Source organism: Gavialis gangeticus, unplaced genomic scaffold, assembly GCF_001723915.1.
Source record: "Gavialis gangeticus isolate Ggan-Ray unplaced genomic scaffold, GavGan_comp1, whole genome shotgun sequence".
NCBI classification, from domain to species: Eukaryota; Metazoa; Chordata; order Crocodylia; family Gavialidae; genus Gavialis; species Gavialis gangeticus.
This window is the reverse complement of record NW_017729008.1, coordinates 13,021,455-13,032,706: the sequence shown is the minus strand read 5'-3', so window position 1 is coordinate 13,032,706 and position 11,252 is coordinate 13,021,455. Positions and strand designations below refer to the sequence as shown.

General features: G+C 45.5%; 1 protein-coding gene across 1 annotated transcript in view; it reads right to left on the bottom strand.

The window, feature by feature from the left end:
• The window catches only part of LAMB4 (laminin subunit beta 4), a 91,114-nt gene that overhangs the window by 57,393 nt on the left and 22,469 nt on the right, over positions 1-11,252 (bottom strand). The window contains exons 4-6 of the mRNA XM_019509398.1: positions 3,942-4,077; positions 1,586-1,659; positions 290-478 (exon numbers count right to left, since the gene is read on the bottom strand). Of these exons, the coding sequence (XP_019364943.1) occupies positions 290-478; positions 1,586-1,659; positions 3,942-4,077 (399 nt within the window). The remainder of the gene's footprint in view (positions 1-289; positions 479-1,585; positions 1,660-3,941; positions 4,078-11,252) is intronic.

Genomic DNA, 11,252 nt, shown 5'->3' with positions numbered 1-11,252 from the left:
ACCCAACTTACGATGCCCCAGCAGAGATTTATAATGAGCCAAAACCTTTTGACAGGAGAAGCTTATGATTTAAAGTAGAAGAAAGAAAAGCAAACCCTTAATATCAAAATTATGCTCAGTGGTCATCTTTTCATCACACATTTGTGTAACCCTATTGATGTCAACCCTTTTACAACCTTCATTTACAACCAGTGTAAATGAGAGGAGAATTAGATATGGTGGATACAATGTAGCTGGTTGACATCACAGTAGAATCTGAACTAAAACAAGCATTGACACAGAGCACTACCTCGCCTTCAGTGGAAGGCTCAATGTCCGAGTATCTTGAATCACAAACAATATCCCTCACTCCTCTCGCTGGACCGGAAGGGATATTGGGGAAAGCAGCAGCACAGTCTTGGGCAAAGTATCGAAAGGCTTTCCAGGTCTGACCAGAATCTGTGGAACGCTCCACCAGCATTGCTGCAGGCCGGAAGGTCTGTAAGAAACATTAGTTCAAAAACCTCTTGAAATGGTCTTTTGTAACAAGTTTGAGATGTAGCTTATTTTAAGCTCCAGTGAAGGATGATGAGAATTCCTTGCCCAGGGACTTGTAGGTCTATTAGCTGACTACGCATGCTACTGGATTCTTTGAAAAAGACTGCTAGATATTGGTTGAAGCATATAACAAATAGATCTGTCAACTAAACTTTCAGTGAAAATGAATTGTCAGTGTTCTTCAAAAACATGAACAATATTAAGTATGCAATTTTAGTTCACAGAAATAGGTGCCCTCTGGAAACAACAGTATGTCAGTTAGTAATTAAAGAACATAACATAATATATACTCACACAAAGACCAAATTTAAGCTTAATGAGCATTCTCATTCTTAATGAGTATTTAGGTATTTCCTAAATTTTGAATGCATGATACAGCAACCTTAATGTTCTTTAAATGCAGGCAGTCCTTGACTTACAACGTTTCGAGTTACATATTGCACTTACAACGTTTATAAATTGACACCCTGTTTCAACTTTGACATCAGTTTTGACTTTACAACGCTTAATCCAATATGATACCACGCCAGTGAGCAAGTTTGCTGTGTCATCCATCTACCTGGAGAACATCTGTCCAAACTTCCTTGGACACTTTCTTTAAGAAAGCAGACAAGACTCCAGAAAAACCTGCAGCCAAGACTCCTGAGAAGACTCCAGCCAAGAACCCTTCAAAAAGTCCAACCAAGAGCCCTTCAAAAAGTCCAGCAGTCACCTCAAAGAAGTACTTCCAAATCAATGTGATTGCTATTTACAATATAAATACATTAATGTAGCTATATTACTCATCTATAATTGATCGAGTATAAAATGCTGTGGCATTTTTGGTGAATATAGGGTAGCAGGCCTTGGGTCAGGAACCAGTCCCCCATTTATAACATTGTTTCTCATGAGAAAATTGGTTCCAAGTTACAATGCTTTGACTTAAAACGCGGTTTTCAGGAACCAATCATGTTGTAAGTCCAAGGACTGCCTGTATTGTTAATTTTTTAAAATTTAATTATTGCATATAGTTATGGGAAGGTTCAAGTAAAATATCTATACAGAATACCTTAAATGTCAGTATAAGATGGCTGAACTGGAATAAGGTTTCTAGATCTAGTCTGATGCTGACATGATCGATGCCTGAAAATACATTAAAAACAAGGTGAAGGTCAGCAATGTGAATTGAGTCCTTCCTTCCTTAGTACAGAGACTTTAAAAGTCTGAATATAAACCATACAACACTTTCCCAGGTCCAGATTCAGCTCTCAGGTGTCTGCATTGATTAGAATGGTCACCACATGCATATATGAAGGTCCACTGTTTCTGCAGAGAATTTCAAGCTGCTCTTTCCTGGTGCAGATCTCAATGCTTCTGTCTTTCTTTGGGAGTGATTGCATCCTCCAAAACAGCCACCCTTGTGTGTGCAGAACTGAAATCCTTATGCACCATATTACTATTGCCGGTATTATGATATTACCAGAACCCAGGACTGCCTCCTCCAAGCTGAATGCCTTAATCACTAGGTTACAAAGTCAGGTTCTGTCTTGGACTCTGCCACTCAGGCCCCATGAATCACTTTAGTGGGGCATTGACATGTTAACAGGATGGGTAGAGAGTGTCCCTTTGGTTTAGTTTATAGCTTGATATCTCTAAGAAGTGAAAGAAGTGGATTTGAACCCTTCCTCAGGCTGAAGGTCTAGAACCCAGGTCTTTTCTATCCTTTACACACTTAGCAATTATATAAAAGGTGGGGGCACTATTATCATTTTAAAAAAAGAACATAGTTATTACTGCATTCTGTGAGGGGCCCAATCCTACTGGTACATGTTAGGTGTGCTTGGAATACACCTACCAGATATGAACCCTCAGAAGTCTTAGGGCTAGTCAATGCTGTGGTGGTGGTGGGTCCTTGTGATGACGGTCATCTGAGAACATCCTGTCCACCTGCTTCCAAAGACACATTCTGAACCCAGAGATACATCAGTAAAGCTGCTCTGGGCTTGCCCTTCTATGCCCACTTGCAGGCCCTCAGTGTCTGGTGCGTCTCAGAGCAGGCATTGGGAATGAACCAGGACAGCCTCACTTCCAGATTGAGAATGACCAGGTGCATTAGTAGTGGGTGGGTGGTGCTTGGTCCTGTCCTCACCATGCTGCCACTGCCACACTGCAGACAAGGCCCTAGTCAATACTTGGCCAAGTTTCTGGCCCCCAGTGGGCTTGAGTGGGAGTTGGGTAACACTAACAACTTAAGCCAGGGTATTTCTGAGCATGATCCACAGAAGTGGAACTGAAAGTACCTGCTGTAAGCAACAGGGTTAGGCAATAGGACTGTGCGAAGCTACGGTCCCTGATTTGATTCGGTGGAGATTCGGCACAATTCAGTGGCCGAATCTCTGAATCCAAATCAAATCAGAGGACCCTTTAATCTCTCTGAATCAACTAGGAACCTTCTGAATCGATTTGGAGAGATTCGGAAAGATTCAGCAATTCAGACATAGACACAGCTTTAAATGTTTTTTCTACTTACCTCTAGGTAGCAGGCAGCTTGTGAATGCTGTGATGCTGGGGCATATGGAGTGTCCTAGTGAAGTATGGGGGCTCCCCAGCGCGCATGGCAGCAGACCCGGAACTGGACCAGAAGCACTTCTGGTCCACTGCCAAGCACGTGGAGGGCCCCCACTCCCACCCCACTGCACTCCTGTGGGATGCTCCGTCCACCACAGCATTGCAGCATTCACAAGCTGCGCTGGTACCTTGAGGTATGTAGAAAAAATATTTGTGTCTATGTTCAAATCGCTGATTCTCTGAATCAGCTTCGAATCTTCAGATTCGGATTCAGCCGAATCGAACCAGGGTCAGTGATCTGAATCAATGAATCGAATCACTGCCCCTGATTCGGGCTGAATCTGAATTGAATAGGGCCTCCTTTGCAAACCTCTATTAGGCAACAATTGAGCACCGGGAATGAGCTGGGGTTGTTCAGATCACGAATTTTGAGTCAGGTGTCTAAAGTCCTATTTCAGTTCTGGCATTAGAACTAGAACCATTACTGTGGTTTATACAGCTGCATTAATATAACTTCTGTCACACCAACAGGCTTCATTAAAAGAGGATGCTATGTGAACGCATATTTCCATAATAGGTAGGTAATTAAATCCTGCTTCAGTTCCTTTAGTTCAACTGTTCATTCAAGGTATTGTATTTAGAACTTGTCTATTGATAAATCAGCTCTTTTTTAAAAAAGATTTCAAATTCTGCACTGTTACAAATCACTATACCTTTTGATTCAATACTGTACAATCAGAGAAAAGAAAGTGTGCACAGCACTGTCTCAAGGATCCATAAAATTATGTTTATGAATGATGATTAAAGTCAGCTACACTAAACAAGAAAAAAAGGAATATTTCTTTAAGGTAACCTACCATTTTCTGATTGCCACCATTTTTTTTTCCTATCTGGTTCAAAAGTTGTGATGACATTTTCAATTCTGTGACTGTTCAGCTGCGTGTAGGGGTTATAAGGGTATCTGGAATCACAGAAGAAGCATTTCTGTTCACCCTAGAAAACAATAATAGTAGAAGAGTACACCTCTTGTCAAACCTGCCCCGGACAGGTGTCCTGCCCCACTGGCCATCTTCTTGGCCACCATCCCGGGACTGGAAGTCCTGCCCCCTACCCCCTGACATTTGCCACTGAAAGTTCCACCCCTTGCCATGGAAGCACCCCCTTTGGAGGGGGTCACCATCTTGATCACCATCTTGGAATCAGAAATACCAACCTGTCACATGGTCTCTGACCTGATAGCTCCATCCACATAACCCTGAACCCTCCCCCCCCTTACTGCCATGTTGGCTGACATGTTGATCACCATCTTGGCCAACATATTGGTCCTAGAAGCCCATGCCTCATCACATGATCTTTGATCCCAGTAGTTCCATTGACATGAGCCCAAAACCTGCCCCCTTGCTGCCATGTTGGCCTCCACGTTGGTTGCCACCTTGACTGCCATTTTGGTTCCAGAAGCCTCTGCCCTGTCACATGATCCACTGCCCCAGAAGTTCCACCCACATTACCCTGAAATCTGCCCCCCCTCCTGCCATGTTCTCTGCCAAGCCCCTTCACTGTCACATGGTCCATGATACCAGAAGTTCCATCCACATGACCCTAAAACCCATCTCCCTTGCTGCCAAATTGGTCACCATATTGGTGGCCATGTTGGCTGCTATGTTGGTCCCAGAAGCCCCTGCCCCATCACATGGTCTGTGGCACTGGAAGCTCCTCCTGCTACACCTTTTGCCACAGGGGTTGGTAACCCCTGGCACGCATGCCGAGCATAGCACGCGAGGCCATTTTGCTTGGCATGCCATGGCCAGCCCCGGCTCTGGGTAGCTGCTGCCAGCAACGGAGCCCAGGCTGCTCCCAGCAGGGCTTGCAGTGTCCCAACAGCCTGCTGGGAGCAGCCCGGGCTCCCAGCTGGCAGCAGCTACCCAGAGCTGAGGTGGGCTGCAGCCGGGAGGCTGCAAACAGCTGTGCTAGGCTCTGGAGCTCTGGCATCAGCTCTGTATCGGCGCATGCACGTGTGCCTCAGAGCAGGCAGTGGGGGAGGGGCCTGAGGGAGAGTAACCCTGGTCTCTCTCCTGCTCCCGGCGCAGAGCTGGTGACTGGGCTCTGGAGCCCAGCACAGCTGTTTGTAGCCAGCCTGGGCTCTGGGCAGCTGCAGCAGGCAGTGGGCAGGCTGCAAACAGTTGCACCGGGCTCCCCAGCTCCAGCATCAGCACCATGCATGCAAGTCACCACCAGGTTCAGGTGTTCTGTCCAGGTTTAGGTGTTCAGGTGGGCTATGGGGCTAGTCTCCTTACTTTTCAGTATTGTCTGAGAGAGGCTTTGTGAAGGCTTTTTGTCTCCTAGATGTACCAGGCAAGGAAGCCATGACTATGTGAGTTGGTCCAATGAGAATATAAACTGGATCATTTGGAAATTCTGTACTGAATTCCCATGGGAAATGTTTTAAATGCTGTTATTGTAATAGGTTATGCCATGAATTGTCTGAGCCCTACAGAGAAACATTTAGCCTAGGGCATAGCAATTTTAAATGCTGTTCATTTTGCTGAAGACTTTAATGATGCTCTACATGGGGTGATCAAGGAGAAGGATAAGCCTCTGGTGCTCTATATTAAATACTTAATTGGTATAATAAATTATAAAACCCTACTTAGGAAGAGGGTCTAGCTAGTATATAGCATGACCTATTATAAGGCTAGCAAAATGTTGTACAGATTTTGACGGAAATAAAAAAAGCACTCTCACTGGTGTCATGTACTGCTCATTCAATCTCTTGGGAAGGAGATGGGAGCCAGGGGTGTGTGTCTGTGTATGAGGTGTGATGCACCAACCATGGAAGGATAAGGATAGGCACAATTCTATTGACCTAAAAACATTACAAAAGGTCTAGCTGGGGCAGTGTATTGTCACCTCCTTGCATGATGAGGATATATAGGATCCCCTCAAGAGAGAATGCTGGAACATGTCCGAGGAAAGTTGAAAACCTGTGAAAAATTTTGATGGGCATCTACCCCAATTAATCAGGCCTATTGAACACAACAGGGTGGGATGTTTTCACCTAAAAAAATTACAGTGGGCCTTGCTGGGGTGGTACAGCATCAGGATCAAATGGGTTAGACTCCACCAATACATCACAATGATTCTACAGGGATGAATCAATGCCTGAGACACAGCCTCATGACTCAGAACCACGAGTCTAACCACTGCATGAAACAGTGAGAGACAATATACAGATCAGAATCAAAGGACTAGTCACCACATCCAACCAAACTTGAAATAAAAACTCCCAACAGGGTATAAACCCCACAGTTTGGGTCAGAAAAATCCTTTTCTCTGCATGATGAGTCTGCTTCAGGACAGAACCTGGTATGTATTCATTATCTCTCTCTATATCTATCTCTCTATATCTATATCCCCTTTTTCTGCATGAGTAGGTGTCTTTGGTCTTCGTTATAGAGGGCTTATCTATTGGGAAAACAGCAAATAACTATTTTTTCTCATGAAAAAACTTTCCTCCTGATGACAAATCTGCTTTAGAACAAAGCTAGGTATATATTCATTATTTCTAATACATATGTATATCTACACACTTTTTCTGTTTGATCATGTTATCTTTACTTACTGTGGCTTTTGGTCTTCATTATAGAGGGCCTACTTGGTGAGAAAACAGAGGGCAGGTCTTAAACTCTGACAAGAGGTATACCCCTTATACTGCTAATAAGTAAGATAAATTATTAGTACAGCCTTAATTATGTGGGGGATAAGCATGCGCCTAAGTGTCTATAGGCTTGGAACATCCCATCTTGCCTCTCAAAACCTGCTCTTGCAAACACGTATAAACACATGTAGCAGGGCACTGTGGTGTGCCTGCTCTTTTAAGGGAGCTAGCAGCCTGCAGCTGCAGGGGGCTATAGAGAGGCTCACCTGACAGAAAGAGGGCTCAGGCTGAAGTTATATAAGCCCAGAGTCCCTGGGAGCTACAAGGTGAGGAACTCCTGGCTACCATAGGTCTAGGTTTTTCCAGACCCGCCCTCATTTTGGATCCTCTGATCTATGTCCAGGCAGTTTTTAAAAATATGATCAAGTGTCCAGGATTTTGGTCTGCACAGCATCAAAGTTTTTCAGGGCACTTCCTAGCTTGGCTTAGCAAGAAGGTGCTTGGGGCTGGAGAGAGTGGGGGGAAGGTGATTGGATGCAGGGGGTGCCTTGTGCATGTGCACATGCACACGTAACATGGCCAACATGTAGCCAGGCAGGATGCTGGGAGCAGCCCACTGGATGCTGGATGCAGGTAAGTCTATGGGGAGTGGGGGTTGGAGGGTCAGGGTTTGGGGACTGTTTGTGGGGGCTGTGTGTTTGTGTATGTGTCTGTGGCAGGGGTGTGTGGAGGAGATGGGTGTGTGAAGGGAAAGTGGGTGTCTGCCAGCACTGGAGGTAGGTAGCTGAGTGCTGGGGCTACAGCAGGTCAAGGGAGGCAGAGGGAAGTCCCTGCCCCTCCAGTGGGGGAAGGAGGCAGTGGAGTCCTTTGGGGGCAGTGGGGAGCTGTGTGGCTGGGCCAGTGACACCAGGGCTTGTGCCTTTGCTCAAGGGGTGAGGCAGCTGGGACATGCTGCAGGGCTGCGGGGAGCAGGAGGCTGCAGGTCAGGAGTGAGGGGCACTGGCAGGGCTGGGAGGGCTGTTGGTTCAGAGTGAGGGGCACCAGGGCATGGGGGACTGTGGGTCATGAGTGCGGGGTACTGGCAGCATCAGAGGGCTGTGGGTTAGGAGTGAGGGGCATCAGCAGGGACAGGGGCTGTGGGCTGGGAGAGAGGGGCACCAGCATGGCCCGGTGGGGGAGTAATGAGAGTTGGGTGTGGAGGGGCAGTGGCAGAGCAAGGAGTTTGCAGGTTAGGGGTGAGAGGCAGTAGCAGGGCTTGGGTGGGGCTGTGGTTTGGGAGTGAGGAGCATTGACATGGGCAAGGGCAGGGTAGTGGCATATCAGTGTCCCCCTCTCCCCCCCCCCACACAATCATATACCCACCCTTCCCTGCCCAAGAGCTATCCTCTTTTTTGGAAGTGGAAATATGGTAAACCTACTTGTGGAAGCAGGACAGCAGGGCTCCTGAAGGCCTGGAGTTTATATAAACAATCATGCAGGCCTGGGAACAGAAGAAGGGTACCTAGCCAGAGGAAATCAGGGTTTTACAAGCAAGTGGCCTTTGTTTTATTTTGAACCCACAGAGGGTCCATGTGCCCAGGGAAGGGCTGAGCCATGCCAGAGAGCTCAGAAGCCCAGGAAAGGGACAGCGTGCAGGACCAGAGGCCTGGGGGCCTAGGGAGGGGGTAGTATGAAGGACCTGGGGCCTGGGAGCCCAGGGAGGGGGTGGCATGCAGGACCAGAGGTCCAAGAGTCCAGGAAGGGACTGTGTTGGGGACTAGGGGGTCCAAAAGCCCAAGGAGGGCTGGGGGTATAAGTAAACAACAACACAGAGAGAGAACACCTGTGAGGCCTGGGACATGATGTAGGGGAGGTACGGAACCACGGAAGGAACTCTTAAAGCAACAGATGCCTGTGGGTCCAGAGTGAGGGGTACCAGGGCATGGGGGACTGTGGGTCACGAGTGCAGGGTACCAGGGCATGGGGGACTGTGGGTCATGAGTGCAGGGTACTGGCAGCATCAGAGGGCAGTGGGTTAGGAGTGAGGGGCATCTGCACAGGTACAGACAGGCTGAGAGGACTTGCTAGCCTGTGGGCACAGGACTGTGGCTGACGGGACCCAGGAGAGGCCTGGCAGTAACTGACATAGGCTCAGGCTCACTCAGAGCCCACAGGCACTCTCCCTTTTATATCTTTCAATAAGAGCAAGGTATGGTGAGTGAATGATCAGAAGGGGGCTGCAGCTGACCCTGAGCCAAGCAGGGGCCACATGGCCACCCTGTGGCCACAGGCTGGCCACAACATGCTTACTTGTAAATGTGAGTTGCCTCAATTAATTCAGCAAGAACTGTTCTGGGTACAAAGGGCACTTACATACCCATCAGATGGGGACCTCATGCGCTTATCAGAGCCTACATTTGGGGACCATTAAAACCACTTATTTTCTCCCAGCTTTTCTTCTTTTGCTTGAATAAGGGGGATTTTAACATGGAAAAGTTAATTAGTTCACTAATGTATTTTTCCTTGGTATCAGAAGGAGTTTGTACATTAAAATCTTGGGAACTTTTACACATGCTCCAATGCGTTCTGATTAGAACGCATTAGAGCAGACTTGATTAACTGATGTTGAATACAGGAGACATTGTGGGTGTTTTAATTAAAGTGGCTCCCAAGAGCCACTCTAACTAAAATACCACCCCACACCCCAGAGCACATATATAGGTACCCCTTTTTTGCACCTTCTGCAAAAATCATATGCCCTTCTACAGTCTGCCAGCTTCCATTCACCTCTGAAGCCTGCAGTTTTATGCCAGCTCCAGTAGCACATTTTCTGTCTTTTTATTTTAAATCTTATATGTGCTAAATAAAATGATAGTACCTCAAATCAGTTGTTTTCTCTAAATCTATTATTTAGAAATCTATATAGTCACCTTTTGTCATAGAACTAACATATACACAGTGTTTTCTTTTAAAACAGAAATATCAAGTTTTGTTCTGAATTTTCAAGCCATGTCATTCATTTACAAATCAAGCCAATCCAGGCTTTACATGATTGGGACCTGCATTTCTCCTCCCTATGTTGCTCTGGATTTGTTTTATCAAAACATCTTCAACTTATTTCTAACAATGTTTCAGCAGGCTGCCAACTGCATTTGCAAAAATCAGAGTCTACTTCTCCAAAATGTTATGGCTGAAGCAGTCTATTCTTATTTCTATGACTAGCTTTACTCACATACCATTATCATCCTTTATTGCATTAATAAAAACACTTGATATTTTGCAACTTCCATCTGTTAATCTCAGGGGCAGGGGTTGTTTTGTTTTAATAATCAACTGAACCCTAACTCATCCCTGTGAGGTAGGAATGTATTATAATCCCCAGTTTACAGTTGGAGAACTGAGGCACAGAGAGGTGATCAGTGCTAACTAATTACATAACACAACCAGTGTGCCTGATATGCCACTAAACTCAAGACAATGCTTCTGCTCCAAGAAATGTACAGTTTATGGGAACCAAAAAATGCTGAACAAAAAGCAATAGATACTGGTTCAAGTGAATAAAAGAGGGGGAATATGGAGAGGCTACTGTACGGATACCTTTAAGAGTGTTATGTGTTACATTGGCCTGTGGATTGCAGGAGGGAACAGCAAATCAGGCTAAGAAGGCTCTCTGAATAAACAAGCTTTATCATTTTATAAGTTTAACTTCCTGGTCTTTTGAGGCTAACACATGGTACCAGGAGTGGGGTATGAAGACAGACAGACAAAATGGAGCATCTCAGAATTCCAGAGGAGTTAAAGCTGTGTAGCAATACAGCAGAAAACTGCAAGAAATTTAAGCAGAGTTTCACCATATATATGATGGCCAGTGGAGCTACAGAAAAGGAAGATCCCCACTCAAGGTACCTTTTTCTTTTCTTTTCTTTTCTTTTTCTTTTTTTTTTTAGTATAGCAGGCTCAGAAGCTCTGTCTCTTTATAATAGCCTACAACTGTCAGAAGCAGAACATAAAAGCTATGGTACAGTAATAAAAAAAGTTTGAGGAATATTGTATAGCCAAACAAAAGAAAACCTCTGAATGGTATTATTTCCACATGAGACAGCAAAAAGAATATGAGACAATAGAGTAGTTTGTCAAAGACCTCAGACTGCTGAGCCAGACATGCAACTTTGGAGACCTAAAAGAGTCCATGATGGGAGAACAAATAGTATTAGGTATAAGGGATACAACTCTCAGGAAAAAAAAACTGTTAGAGGATACTGAGCTTAATATGGAAAAAGCAGTTAGCATGTGCCAAGCAGCTGAGATAATAAATGCCAGGCTGCAGAAGTTGGAGGAAAAAGCAGAACAAGCTGAACTAGATAGGATTACAAGACTACAAAAACCTAAGGCAACACACAATATAGAAAGGTGGACCTCACTATGTAGCAGGCAAATGGAAGCCAAAGAGAACTGATTGTAGATGCTGTTGTGGGTTACCACAAACCCATGCGATGCCCTGCATTTGGTAAGCACTGCAACAAATGCAAAAGAT